This window comes from Marmota flaviventris, chromosome 6 (assembly GCF_047511675.1).
Source record: "Marmota flaviventris isolate mMarFla1 chromosome 6, mMarFla1.hap1, whole genome shotgun sequence".
Taxonomy (NCBI): Eukaryota; Metazoa; Chordata; class Mammalia; order Rodentia; family Sciuridae; genus Marmota; species Marmota flaviventris.
The window spans coordinates 140,281,495-140,296,643 of NC_092503.1; the positions used below are offsets into that span (position 1 = coordinate 140,281,495).

Genomic DNA, 15,149 nt, shown 5'->3' on the forward strand with positions numbered 1-15,149 from the left:
CATGCTGTGGTTTCCTTTCATTGACTCTTCAGGTGAATAGTTGGTCTGAGAAATGTCAAAATGAATCCATCAGGAAAGTGCCCTAACTGTGTTAGAGCTGTGAAGTAAAGAGCACCAAACATTCCAGCAATGTCTGAATCCAAGTGGTCCATGTTGAAGGCCACTTACATGTGTCCAATTCTCTAAGGCTATTTGGAATGATTTTTTATTTATTTTAAGAATTTTGATAGGACCAATAATAAGTTGCATTAGGAAATGTATCTTATTACTTATGGTTCTGTTTTCTTTTAACACATATGGAACATTATTTGATTAGATTACTTCTCCTTACCAATTTTAGCCCTACATGTTGCTTGGTCATTTGTGAAAACAAAGTCTCTCTTTTATTATGATAACAGCAAATAGTCATTTATATTACAAAGTGCTTTAAAAACCTGTTAACTCACAGCAAAACTGTGAGGCAGTTGTAACCCCCACTGAAAATCAGGGAAACTGAGGCTTAGAGCAGTGAAGGGACTCGGGCTGAGTCACTAGTCTTGTGAAGAAGAGCTCGGGGAAGGAGGCAGGTGTTGGTGCCTGGGCCTGGCAACTTTCTGCTGTATCTTTCTCCCTGAAGCCCTGCGGGAGCAAGGATTTCTTTTTCTGTAGAAGAATGTGCCCTGCCCTCAAATGAGCTTCAGCCATATCGTAAGCAAGTTCACTTGGATTTATAAATTTATAAATGCACAAATGTATTCAGGCACATCATTGCTTCTATAAGCTTGGCTTTCTCCTCTGGTAGAAGTCAGAATGGTGTTCAAATTGCCCCCCTCAGAGCTTCAGGGATTCCGAGGAGCTGCTGGAAGAGAGGGCTGCCAGAGACAGGAAGCAGAGGTCAGTGTGTGGGATCTGATGCCCACTTCAATTAGAGCCGCTTTGCTTTAGCTCTGCCAGACTACACCGTGTAGTTCAAGGGGTACAGATTGGAAGGATGTCAAGTGGCAGAGAAATTAGGGTTCTGCTACTTAAAAAAAAATACCTACACTAAGAGACCCTCAGTCAATGTGCTCAAAGTAGTGAATTTGAAGTGAGCTTCACACCATGGTCCCCTGTGTGACATGGAGAATGATTTCCTCCATTCACAAGAAGAGCTTCCTCCAGCCATAATATTGGATGATGAATCCAAGACCCAGAGACTGCAAGGGATCTGACCAAGACCCTATAGTTCAGAGGAGAAAACCTCAAGATTTAAACTTAGATATCAGGACTTTTATATATGCCATGCCCTCTGCCAGGGAGGCTACCCACCACCCCCACCTTCTGTGACCTCATTGGTTCCCAATCTCTTGGGTCTCAGCTCAATGATGCTTCCACAGGGAACCTTCTGTAGCCTTTAACTTAATGGATATAATGTAGCTCCATGGCAACATGTATCTTTTCTCCATAAACTTTAGCACAGTTGTAATTTACATTTCTTTGTAATTCTTTGATTAATACCTATCTCGTGTGCTAGACTGGGTTCCACAAGGGCCAGATTGTATCTAGTTTTTGTTTTGTGTTTCACCTTTAGGTCCTCAGTACTTATAGAATTCATGACATAGAGTGAGTGTTTACTATTTATTTGCTGAATGAATTAATTAGTGAATTGGATGGATGGATGGATGGATGGATGGATGGATGGATGGACAGCAGATGTCTGACTCTGGAGACAGTGATTTTAAATGTGGCGTGTGCTGCCTCTGAAGTCCCTTTCTATTCTGACCACTGCAGGCCCTGACATTCACTCTCCAGGGCCATGATGCTTTTTGTTTGCTGGTAGTAAGTTGAGGAGTTTGAAAGGCAGTCATGGGAGAAGGATTGGAGGGCTAAGGAAGAGAAACACACGACACATTTATCAGCTCAGTGTAAAGGGGAGCTCCCTCCCAGCCCACGCTGTAGACGCCTGAAATGTGCTGCCTCTGAAGTCATCCTACATAAGACTTGCTAGAAAGAACTCATGCATGGACCCGAAGATCTCTAGGGTCCCTTGACTTGGATTCTGTGATTTCACAAAACATGCTACCTCTATGATATTTAATCAAGATATCACTGCTGTATTCCAGTCTAAAATATCATGGATAGAGGAAGCTCTTCTTGTGAGCCAAATTCCGATTTTGTCCCTCCCCCCCTCACATTGTCACTCACTATTTATCAAGAGATGACACTACTATTAATGAGACTCAGTTGCTCCTTAGAGGTATTTGCAAAGTAATAGCATTGTTGGGAATGTATGTAAATTTCCTTTTACTGATGTGGAATTCTTTCAATATTAACTGAAGCTGAGTCTTAAAATATTCATCCTGTTTCATCCACTAATCATTGAAGGAATAAAAGTTACAACATAACACAGTCATGGGTAATTCTACTCCTGAATTGTGGGGGTGAAGGATGGATCTGTAGTGTAGTCCTTGGATGGGAAGTTATTAGCAGGCAGTGGATGGTGTGGTAGACCATAACAGCTTAACAGTCCTCTATTGTTTGAAGAGAATGATATCTGAAGTTAACTGAAGGCCAGCCTTTTAATGCAGTGAAGCAAGGTCCTTCCACCTTCCAGAGGATTTCTGTACGGACCTGATCCTGGACATACTTGTTTTGACTGATTGCTTAAAGATGAATCTTTAGCTAAAACTTCTTTTTTTTTTTAAGAGAGAGAGAGAGAGAGAGAGATTTAGATAATATTTATTTTTCAGTTCTCGGCGGACACAACATCTTTGTTTGTATGTGGTGCTGAGGATCGAACCCGGGCCGCACGCATGCTAGGCAAGCGCGCTACCGCTTAAGCCACATCCCCAGCCCTAGCTAAAACTTCTTAACTGAAAACATCAGGCCCCAACACAGCCCCCAGCCTCCAGCCTCCCACCCTACCATTCCTGTACTCTACCCTCTGTCCATCCAGATTGGCCGCTGTGAACTACTTGCTTCTCCTTAAACTTATCCATGAATGCTCACCATTCTGTCTGTGCCCTCGGCAGAAATGACCCTTGTTCTTTTACCACTTATCCATGTCACAAACTCATTTCTCATTCTTTCAGTGCCACTTCAATTGGCATCAGTTTGTGAAACTGTCCCGGTCTCTCCTAGGCAGGGTAAACCACCCTTTGTATATGTCATAACCGAAACCAGCTTCACCCTATGTTTGTGTATAACGTGTCCTCTCCTGGTTGATCATACGTCCTCTGAACACATCCTCACTGGGCCACTTCTAACTGGAACATCCGCTCAGCAACTCTTGGTTGAAATACAATGACTGCCTCTGTTGCTGGTGCACCACATGTAGAGTTCTGCCTTCTAGATTGTGCTCCTGGCCCTTCAATTGTCAAAATCCTACTTGTACTTGAAGATTTAGATTTAATCTCATCTCCTCTGCCAATCTTTTCTGACCTCTGAGTTGTTTACAGTTGGAGCCATTTATTTAACATTTGGCTTGAATAGCTTCATCCTGTTGGCATCTTTTCATGTATGGATGTCTGAACACCCACGTGGATTATGATTTCACTGAGTACAACGTCCCTGAGGTTCAGCCACCGTGTTGCATGTATTGTATCAGTGGTCCATTTTACAGATGAAGAAGTTGAAGTCCACACATCACCTACACTGGGGCTACAACAAAACTACAAGCAGTAGTACAAACATTATATAGGATTTTTACACAAATGGAGATGACTGTGAGGCCACGATGTGATACAGACTTCTGGGATCACTGTTGCAATTAAAATTTGCAATTAACCAATTTTTAAGTGTACAGAGCAGTGGCATTAAGCACATTCACATTATGTCACCACCATCTATGTCCAGAATTTAATTAAGTTCCCAAACTGAAATTCTGGAATTCTGTCATTGACTAAAATGTCATCACACAGCATGTGACTGTTTAGCCTGTTCCTTCCTGTAACCCCGGAATGCCCTTTCCCCTCAAACTGCCACTGTGTCTCGCACAGAGCAGTCACTGCATGAATATTCATGTATTGATCCAGGGAATCATGTACCTGTTTGTATCTTCTACGTCGACTACCTCAGCACAGAATAAATAATTTCCCATCAATTGACTGCATGGAATAATTGCTGATCAATTGGCTGAGTTGGAAATGTAGCACTTTACCTGCCACCAATCTTCCGTTTTTGTAACCTAACTCATCCTCCAAAGTGTCAACATGATTGGGAAGCTGCCTGCAATAGTACATAGTTAAAGTTAGCTCTGTTGACTTTAGCTCGGCAGATCTAAGCCAGAGAGAAAAATAAAATCTCTTCCAAATTTTCTGCACAACTGAAAAGCACAGAGCTTTGGAAATCTGTGCAAAATGAGGCATTACTTCAAGTTTGTTAAAAATTTAAAAGAATGGTTTGGAACACAGTAGAAAATTGAAAAGAATTTGTCAAATATGGTCAGACCCCACCATAGCATTTTGAGGGGGGAATCTAAAAAAATTCATTTGTACAAAATTAAGGGCATCTTAGTTGCTGAGTTAATGAAATCATGAGCTGCTCCATCTGGGGAGGACAGAAAGAAGTCACAGTGTAACCACGGCCATTTGTCTGTTTTGTTTTTGTTTTTTCATTATAATGTGATTTTGTAATATCTACTTCTAATAAAAATCAACTAGGTAATTTGGGCCAAAACTCCTCCTTGAATTTATTTTTTATTGTGATAAAATGCATGTAACATAAAATTTGCAATTAACCACTTTTTAAGTGTACAGAGCAGTGGCATTAAGCACATTCACATGATGTCACCACCATCCATCCCCAGAATTTTCCTGCTTTCCCAAACTGAAATTCTGGGATTCTGTCATTGACCAAAATATCATCATGCAGCATGTGACTGCTGCACCAAATAGCTCCCCATTCCTTACCCCCCAACTCCTGGCAATCCCTAGGTGCCTCACATAAGTGGAATCAAACAGGATTTTTGTGTTTTTGTGTCTGGCTTATTTCACTGAGCACATCCTCGAGGTTCAGCCACCTTGATGCATGTGTTGTATCCTTGATCTGTTTTTATAGATGAGGAAGTTGAAGTTCAGATCACATGACCCTCAAGTCTTTCTGTGTGGGCCAAAGTAGAGCTCTATTACCTTTAACTACATAAATAATCATACCAGCTGTTAACGGTAAGCCTGAACTATGCTGAACACTTTACCCATATATTTTTCATTTGGTCCTTTCAAATGCCTTATGATTTTGTTATCTGTATCCTCAAATGATAACCTGAATCAGAGATTCAGAACTGGCCCAAGACCCTGTAGCTGAGAAGTAGTAGTAGTAGGCTCACCTACATCCTGTGCCTCTTCCTAAGAGATTCCATTAGAAGATTTCCCTCAAAGCAGTTGTTTTCATGCGTATAAAGACCCAGAACTTCGGCCCCAGCCTGTAGGATGCAAGAATAGGGACTCCCTCCCCCAGTGTTGCTTGTCAGGAGCTGCTCACAAAGGAGCAGAAATTAAGGGAGTGAAGGGAATCAAAACCTGGGGGCGCTTTGAAACCTCCCCAAAGACTTGGCAGGTCTTTAAAAATTAAAAGGCACTTCTTGCCTGCAAAATGTATATCTCTAAGGAACTCTCAGTTGCCGACGTGAGGTTAGCTGGGAGCTGGGCTGGGACGGGGGTGGCCTAGCTGGTTTCCCTCTCCCCGTCTCTGGCCCTGCCTCCATCAAGGCCTGGATTGGAGTTGTCTTTCCCAAGGCAGTAACTGTCAGAGGAACCATCTGGTCTGGTTTCTTGTGACTGACTCCAAGGAACAGAAATCCCTCAGGGAGGACATTGCAAGCTCTGTAGCAGCAGCGAGGAAAAGCAACTCTGAAACTTGCTAGCTGTGAACGAAAGGGAGAGGTGTGCTCAGAACAGGCCCCAGGAGGGCAGGCTGAAGACAGAGCATTCTGAGAATAAGACCCTGAACCTCTTACTTGTGAGAGTCTGTGGGGTGGGGGGAGGAGGAAGGGAGCTGATGGAGAGAGAGCACACGTGTCCAGAGTGTCTGTTCTTGCAAGCTCCATGGGTTACAGGGTGGCTCTCAGGGCAGGCCCTGCCAAGCTGTCATCTCCCCTCACTGGACCAACTTGCATCTGTCTCACTGTATCACTTCTATCCTGGATGCAGCTTGGGCCTCTGCCTCAGCCCTTCCCTTCATCCAGGCAGGCTCTGGGAATGCTGGCCAAATGGCTGGCTCATTTCCTGCGTGAGGGCATTTCCTTCAGAATCTTGTCTGTCCTCGAGCTGAGCTGGAGCCCAGAAAGAGCCCCAGAGCCCATTTAGTTATTGTCATTTTGATTTGGATTTGCTTGATGACTAATGATGATATCAAGCATCGTTTTTTGAATTTTTTGGCTATTCATATTTCTTCTTTTGAGAAATTTCTATTCAAATCATTTGATCATTTTTTATTCCATTGCTTATTTCTTTGTTGTTAACTGTTTTGAATTTCTTATGTATGCTGAATATTAGTGCTTTGTCATGTTAATCAGAAATAAAATGATTATTTAAAAATAAATCCCAGAGCAGTTCACTAGGAAAAAAAAAATGAGTAATTAGACCCTAAGTCTTATTATCAGAATTTCATTTTCCCCTCTTTCCTTTGGATTTTTTTTAAATAAGGAAGGTAAAGAAAAGAAAAGAAAGGCTTGAGGTATAGCCCAGTGGTAAAGTACTTGCCTGGGATGCATGAGGCCTTGGGTTCAAAAGGAAGGAAGGAAGGGAGGGAGGGAGGGAGGGAGGGGGAGGGATTTATTTAGTTTCTAGATTATTACTTTAAATTTTCCCAATTCTGTGCAATAATTCATTGCTGTCCCTGACTTCTACCTAAAGCTAAACATTCATTTATGCTCTATTGGAAGGAAGCTCTTGCTATCCTCAGATCAGGGTCAGATTCCAAGACCATGAATAGAAGTTAAAAAGAAACACATAAAAATAATACAATGCTTCATTCCCCAAAGTTTCCTTCCTCTCTCTAATAAGCCATACAAGTAAAGGAAGAAGAGGAGACAAACAAGTATGCACTCGAGTCCCCACTTATCTGCAGCTTTGCTTTCAGCAGTTTCAGTTTTCCAAGGTCAACCACAGTCCATAAATATTAAGTAGAAAATTCTAAAAGTGAACAACTCATAAAGTTTTAAATTGTACATTGTTCTGAGTAGTGTGATAAAATATGCCATCTCACTGTGCCCCATCCAGGATGTGAATCATCCTTTCTCCAATGTATCCATGCTGTATAGACTACCCACCCTTTAGTCACTTAGTAGCCTCCTCAGTTATCAGATCAACAGTGCAGTGTCATGGTGCTTCATGTTCAGTAATATTTATTTTACTTAATAAGTAAAATAACAATACTGTCAAGTTTTTAATTGACCTGCTATAATTGTTCTATTTTGTTGTTTTTATTGTTAATCTCTTAATGTATCTAATTTTTAAATCAAATTTCATCATGTATATGTATGCATAAGAAAAAATATGGTATGTATAGAGTTTGGTACTATCTGTGGTTTCAAGTACCCACTAGAGTCTTGGAATGCATTCCCCACCAATAAGGGTGATGACTGTGTTGAGCCTGTGGAGGCCTTCATGGAGGCCTGGCTCTGTGTTAACATGCCACCTACCACCCTCATTCAGTGCTCACAAGACCTAGGAAGCAAGTGTTAGCCTCATGGTCCAGATGAGATCACTGAGGCCAAGGGGTTATATAAACTGGCCCACATCTCACAGGTAGCAAAACACAGAATAGGAATTGAAACCAGGTGTCTCTTAACTACAAAGTCAACTTCTTCTCCACCCTGCACCCGATTCGGCTCTGCATTTTCAGGTGTGGCCATGGACCTAGTCCCTGTCCTCTCCTACCCAAGTCCAACCCCACTCATGAAACGTTGCACAGATTGACCCCTGCCCCAGGCACAGTGTGTCTGATATGGGGGCTACAGACTGAGCTTCTGTCTCCCACAAGCTGCAGTCAGAGGAAGAGTGAGCCAGGGAAGCCCAGTCTTGTTACTCTGCAAATGGCACCTCCCCCTTGACAGCCTCTTCTCTCCCTTGAGTAATCCCTGCATGAATAGGTGGTGTCTGCAGTGACTACTGGTCATGCGTAGTCTATTCTGGGAGGTGTCGGGCACGCCATCCAAGAACATGCAGTAGCTGCTCTGCCACAGATGGAAAAGCAGACTATTGTGGATGTTGTAGGAGCTGGGTTTGGGCTGGATCCCACTGAAAGGTTTTATTTCAAGTGCAGATCTTGGTTGGTTGCCAGGATAAACCAAATGGTTGTGTAAGAGAAGTATCACCTCCCTCACTGGAACTCTGACCCCTCGTTCCTTCTTTTCAGGGATCCTCCATGGCCCCGAGTCCTCTTACAGCATCCCTTGGATGGTGCACTTGGAACCGGGGATCCATGATGCTCTTTGCAGTAATTTGGTCATTGTTAGATTTATCCCTTAAGAAGAAAAACAAGAAATATCTGGGAATGGACTCCCTTTTATTTTTGTTTCATATTAAAATGTTTATTTCTTAGCTTTTTAAAATTAAAACATTTTAATTGACATATAAATGTGCATATTTTTGGCATACAGTATAATGTTTGATTCCATGTATACATTGTGTAATAATCAAATCAGGGTATTTTGCATATCCATTACCTCAAACATTTATCATTTCTTTGTAGTGAGAACATTCAAAATTCTCTTTTCTGGCTACTTTTGAAATATTCAATGCAATATGGTTAACCAAAGTTGCCCGGCTGTGAAATAGAAGATTAGAACTTATTCCTCCTATCCAACTGCGACTTCGTACCCATTGGCCAGTCTCTGCCTGTCACCCCCTCCCCAGACTTTTCTAGCTACTCCCCTACTCTTCTAGATGTCGCATGAGAGAGAACATGTATTTGTCTTTCTGTGCCTGGCCCATTTCACTTTATCTATTGTCTTCTAGGTTCATTCATTTACCACAAATGACAGGATTTCATCTTTTTTAAGACCAAATAGTATTCCTCTGTGTGTGTGTGTGTGTGTGTGTGTGTGTGTTTATACCCATGTATAAACACCTAATTTTTTTTTAACCATTCTTCCATTGATGGGCCCTTAAATTGATTCCCCCTGCCTTGGCTGCATGCATGTGGGCGTGCAGATCTATTCTACATACTGATTCATTTCTTTTGGATATATACCCAGTAGGATGACTGGATCCATTTAAAACATTGATAATATTGACAGACCTTTACTGATCCAGACTTGACTGTTCTCAGCACCTACACATCCTTGTCTTTAGTCTAAAGTTAGTGCCAGGGAGGAGAAGACAGCAAAACACAGAATCCTCCCCTGCTGCTTTGTGCCACCCTCCGACAGCTCCTCAGTTGCCTGCTTGAGGCTCCCTGCAGCCCTGACTCCTAAGTTTCTGCGTGAGAAGCTGGACTTGCACAGAGTGGCGGAGCTGGGTGGACCTTGGCGGTCACCTTAGAGTAGGGAACAGGATCCAAGAGAGAGTTCCAGAAAAGGTTTGAATCGTGTTTCTGTCTCATGAGCCAGGCTGCGCCTCTCAGAAGTGGGGGCTGATGGGAGGCCAGAGGAGGTGGAAGAGGTGAGGGCATGGCCCAGCAGTGCACCAGGGCTCACTGAGAAGCCCCCAAGGGAGGTACACGTGGCTCTGGGTCCTGTGTTCTCCTCACTAGCAGAAATCCCTGAACACACAGGGAGGTCAAAACTCTCCTTGCAGGTCCTGAATGCTCCCCACTGTACTAAACAAACAGCGGCATTCCAATGCCCATGGGAAGTGCCATGAGAGGGAAACTCATCTGCCGAAGATGAATCTCAGAGTGCTTGAGGCTGTCTGTGGAGGGGGGCATGGCTGACTGCACAGCCAAGCACCTGGAAGGCCCCTCTCACTGTCCACCCTCCCCTGGCCTCTGGGCCTCTGGGCCTCTGGGCCTCCAGACATGAGTTTGTCGAGAGCAGATACTGGATTCCCCTCACGTGCTTACCTCCTTCCAGCTCAGTGCCTGGAACCTCTTGTTTGTTGAATGGCTAAAGGAATCCCTGAATGAACTAGTAATAGTCGAAGCCCTCTGAAGCTCAGACACTCCTAAGACTCTTACACCAAAATCGCTATAAAAAATTCAAGCTCTAGCCAGCAACCAACTCATTTTAGCCAATATCCCAAAGCAATGAAATTCTAGCACACAAAAAAAATTTAAGAATCTCTCATCAATCTTATTATAATGGAATTTGACCTCCCAAACTTAGTAATGGGAAATCTTACTAATTTTTCCCAAGAGTAGAAGCAGCGATGCACATAAAAGAGAATATTTATTTGCCTGTAAAACTCCAGGTATTCTCCTCCAGGGAGTTTCTCATCTTGGAGCTTTGGGCCCCTTGGAGTCTGGCAGGTAGACTACAGCAACTGCGTGTTTCCCAGCCCTGAGGTGCAGGGCCTGCACTGCACTACCCCAGTCTCTAGGGCTATAGCCTTGTTTTCTTACCCTCTCAGCCCTCTTATTTTCCCAGTCAACATCCAGGTTTCCCAGTGCACCTTTCAATGATCCTAAAGGCAGGAAAGACCTTTATTAAAGCATCCCTGCTCCCTGTGTGTCCCACTCCAAGCACATCCCAGTCGTCTTCATCTCACCAATGTCTTCGCTGTTAGTTGAAAGGCTGAGCCAAAAAGAACATGGAGTTCATCCATCTCTTTCATGAGTGATTCCAAAAAGTTAGCCTTTCCAGCAGTTTGCAAACCTTGTTACTACTTAGAACAACTTGGTGTGTTAGTCAGATTTTCATTACTCTAAGAAATGTCTGAGGTAAATCAACATAAAAAGTTGAAAGGTTTATTATAGTTTTGGAGGTTTTACTCTGTAACCAATTTGCTTTATTTGCTTTGGGCCTGTGGCAGCACATCATGGGGGGCATGAAGGCAGAGGGGTTTCATTTACCTGATGGCTGCATGTAAAAGAGACAAAGAAGAAGGGGCTGGTTCCTATTATCCCCTTCAATGTCATGCCCACAGGGACCTAAGACCTCCTGCTAGACCACCTCCCACGAGCACCATGGGAGGAGGACAGAGCTTTAACACCTGAGTCTTTGGGGAGCATTTAGGATCCAAACTAGAGCATTGAGCTATAAGGAAGAGATCCAAGGTGTGAAAGAAAAGAGAGGTGTTTGTAGCTGTGATGGTTAATAGCTGGGCTCTGAAATCAATTTTGGTTTCTGCTTTTATTATATTGAGACAAAATTCACATAACATAAAATTAGCCATTTTGAAAGAGTGTAATTCAGTGCCATTTAGCACATTTACAAATTGCATGACCATTACATCTCTCAGTTCCAAACAGTTTCATCACTCCAAAAGAAAGCCTTGTACCCATTAAGCAGCTGCTCCCGATTTTCCCCTCCTCCTGTCAGCCACCAATCTGCTTTCTGTCTCTGTAGCTTTCCCTAGTCTAGACACGTCATATAAATGGAATCATGCAATATGAGGTATATTATGTCTTGACATGTTTTTGAACTTCACGCACATATCTAGTTTCCTTCCCTATATCAGTATTTTACTCCTTTTTATGGCCAAATAATATTGCTTTGTATGGATATACCATATTTTGTTTATATATATTCATCTCTTTTTTAAATATTATTTAGTTGTAGATGAACACAGTACCTTTACTTATTATTATTTGGTGCTGAAGATCGAACCTAGGGTCTCACACATGCTAGGCAAGTGCTCTTCCACTGAGCCACACCCTCAGCCCATATTCATCTCTTAATGAACACTTCCACCTTTGGGTGATTGTAGACAGAGCTGCTGTGAAGATTCTTCCACAAGTTTTTGTTTAAGACAACGGCTTTCAATTCTTTAGGGTATAATTACCTGGGTGTGACTGGGCCACATGATAATTCCACGTGATAATTTTTTTTGATGACCCACCAAACAGTTTCCCACAGCAGTTTGTGCTGTTTTACATGCCACCCGATTGCCTGGCATTGCACCCAGCCCTGCCACTTACTAGCTGGACCAGTTACTTTCATCTCTGTGCCTCAGCTGTACCACAGAGAATAATGCTGTTTATCTGGAGGGTGGTGGTGTTTAACTGAAGGGTCAAGGGCGAAGGGCTTATGGTAGTGCCCGGTAAGTAAGCAGTTTTTTCTGCTGTGGTCACTGTTGTTGTGGGAGAGTAGGAGTCAGGGCAGGTGAAAGAGTGAGAAGCATTCAGGCTCAAAAATGCTGCCTTGTGGGTCTGGAAGAACCAAAAGATCCTGCTCAGGCACGGGAGGCTGGGCGCTGAGGGCACCCCTCCTTCTGCTTGCCTGAGCCGCCGGCACCGTTGGCTCCTTGAGTCCGTGGTTTTCATGGTCCACCTGAGTCTCCTGCTCATGGCTGAGCTGTGCTGGAACAGAGAGGCAAGTGGGACGAGGTTCCTTTCTCCTTCCTGGGGAGCAGGCAGCTGAGCCGGCTGACGGTGGACTGTGCTCTCTGGCGCTCCCCCGCAGCTGGGTTCTGACAGCATCTCAGGTGACTTCTTCCTGCGGCTCCTTGCAAACAGGGGCTCTGTGTCTGGCTGAAATGCAGGGATCTCAGAAAGACCCGGCCCCTACATCTTGGGAGGTCATCCTTCCTGAAAGGGGCTGTATGTGGGAGGAAGAAAGAGCAAGATGACCAAGCCCAGGTAGGGGACAGAGGCAGGAGATGCTGCAAGAGGAGGGGAGGGGGAGGGGGAGAGGTCAGGACCAAGGCAGCCAGGAGTCTGGCGTTAAAACAGGGAGGGATGTGAATGGGAGTGAGAACAGTCTGGAAGCGTCACGAGGCCCTCAGCAGCAAAGGCTCTGTGCTCAGGTGGCGAAGGTGGAGACTGCCGGGTCTTCCTGTGGGGTGAAGGGTGGCAGCCCACAGAAGCCTGCTGCTCAAGGCGCTGGCACAAGTGAAAGCCCACCCAGAGAACATGTGGCCCCTTCCTGGTCAGGCTCAGAACTGGACGGTGTCACCCCAGGGCATCTGCCTGGGGTCCACTTGGTTTACTTCAGTCTCATTCCCAGAGAGGCAGAAGGCCTGCAGTGGACCGTGCTACAGCAGGGACTAGGAAAGAGGAATTCCTGTGACTCTGAAGTCACAATGTACAGGAGAGAAATGTAGATGCCCAGAGAGGGAAGGTTGCAGACCGCTGGCCCACAGCCAGTGAGAGACAGCTCGAGGAGAAATCAGGCCAGCCAGCCTTGGCCTCATGGTCTTTCTGATGAGACGAACCATGGTGTGTCTCCACAACTGTCGTGCAAATAGCAGGCCCCACTGATGTGGCTTTCACGCATTCCAGAATCACCCAGTCGCCCACGAAGGTCAAGTCAGCTCACCATACTGAAGCAGGAGGCCAAGGTCATTGTCTACATGGCACAAAAGTGACATGCATGGTCTATCTAGAATGATCGTCTTTGGCCTAGGGAGGTGCTGAGACACCCCTCAGCCTATCTCCGGCCTCACCATTATTGCAGTGTGCCTTGAAAACATGGCTATCCCCTATGCTGTGGAAAAGGTGGGGGCATGCTGGCTCTGACTTCTAATCCTGGCTGCTTGTCAGAATTACCTGGGGAGCCTGGGAAAAGCCCAAAAACGCAGGTCCCCCCCCCCACCCCCGGCTGCCGAATCAGACTCTCTAGGGCTTAGCTCGGGAAATCAAATCTGTCAAAAGCTTCCTTCCCAGGGGACTCTTATGCATCTGGTCCAACAGGAACCAGCAGTCTTGATTATTCTAGCTAATATCTCCCTAACCATCAGCCTCATCCCAAAGCATTTAAAAGATGCAGGTCATTAGTGAGAAGTGATATTTCCCTAATGAGATGTGGGTGGTACCTGGAGCCTGGGCTCAGGTCCCCACTGCAGTTGGGGAGGTCTGGTCCTAGCAGGCAACACAGCTCCTGCAGTCAGAGACACGTGTCACTCACCCATCTGCATTCTCTTCCCTCTGTAGGACCAACAGGACCAGCCACTGTTACCGCATCACCTATCGCCACATGGAACGGACACTGTCCCAGAGAGAGGTCACACATGTCCATCAGGCTGTGCAGGAGGCCGCAGTGCAGCTTCTGGGTGTGGAGGGTCGGTTTTGATGTCACCTCCTCTCCCCGCCTGTGGCCCTCCCAGGGCTCCAGGATTTGCTGAAAGAGGAAAACCTATTGTTTGTGACCTGGAACGTCAGTCATCTGTTGGTAAATGGTCAGTTTGAGGACTTGAAATAAAGGATCGCTCTTGAAGGCGTTGGCATAGCATTTGTCTTTTATTTGGGGGGAAGGGGGAAACGGCAGCACTAAAAAGTTCCCTCCTGTTTCTTTGAGAAATGCTTAGCCCACTGGCTCTCCGTGTGGTTAATTGGTCCCTGGGTTCCATTAAGCACCAGGCATGATTTCTTTCCTGACAGGCTCTTCACCCACGTAATGAGTGAAGCCACGCAGCGGGACTTCAGAAGCTCTGGGCATAATACAGGCATACCTCGTTTTATTGTGCTTTGTTTTATTGAAACTTATAGTGCTGCGTTTTTACAAATTGAAGGTTGGTGACAACCCTGTGCTGAGCAAGTCTATCAGCGCCATTTTTCCAAGGGTTCAAATGATCATTAGTATTTTTTATCAATAAAGTATTTTTAATTAAGGCAGGTACATAGTTTTAAAACCTGATGCCTGGTAGACAATAAAATAATGTAAACATGAATTTTATATGCACTAGGAAACCCAAAAATCCATATAACTCAGGTGATGGCAGTATCCACTGTGCTACAGTGGCCTGGAACCAAACCCGGGGTATCTGCAAAGGATGTCTGCGCAGGAAGGCTTCTGAATCAACTTCCGTTCCTTCTTCCTTTCTTTCTGTTTTGCAAAGGTCAAGCTTCAAAGAGGGCACTGGTGAAATGCCAGGGCTGCCCTTCAAAGAGAAAGGAGTCGTCTCTGAGCTGGGCAAGGTACCATTTGCTTTTCATAAACCCAAGGCTTAGAGTCGGGCCCTTGGCCCTGGGGCTTGGGCCTAGCGACCTTCTGCCCCACCGGGAGAGGGGACAAGGAGAGAGAGCTGCTGGGGTCTGGGAGGCACACGCAGGCCAGCCCACCAGCTCCTTGCAGTTCTGTCCCCAGCAGGAGGCCTCAGCTTCTGGAAGGCGACCTTTAAGGAAGGATGTGGGACTTTGATGCGCCCCTC

General features: G+C 45.0%; 1 protein-coding gene across 10 annotated transcripts in view; it reads left to right on the top strand.

Annotated features, from left to right (window-relative positions):
• Fars2 (phenylalanyl-tRNA synthetase 2, mitochondrial) overlaps positions 1-14,215 on the top strand; it is a 513,853-nt gene extending 499,638 nt beyond the window's left edge. For all 10 annotated transcript variants that reach the window (XM_071613658.1, XM_071613660.1, XM_071613657.1 and 7 more), the window contains one exon: positions 13,933-14,215. In XM_071613658.1, coding sequence (XP_071469759.1) covers positions 13,933-14,071 — 139 coding nt within the window. In that variant the 3' untranslated portion in view covers positions 14,072-14,215. The remainder of the gene's footprint in view (positions 1-13,932) is intronic.
• Positions 14,216-15,149: the final 934 nt, after the last annotated feature.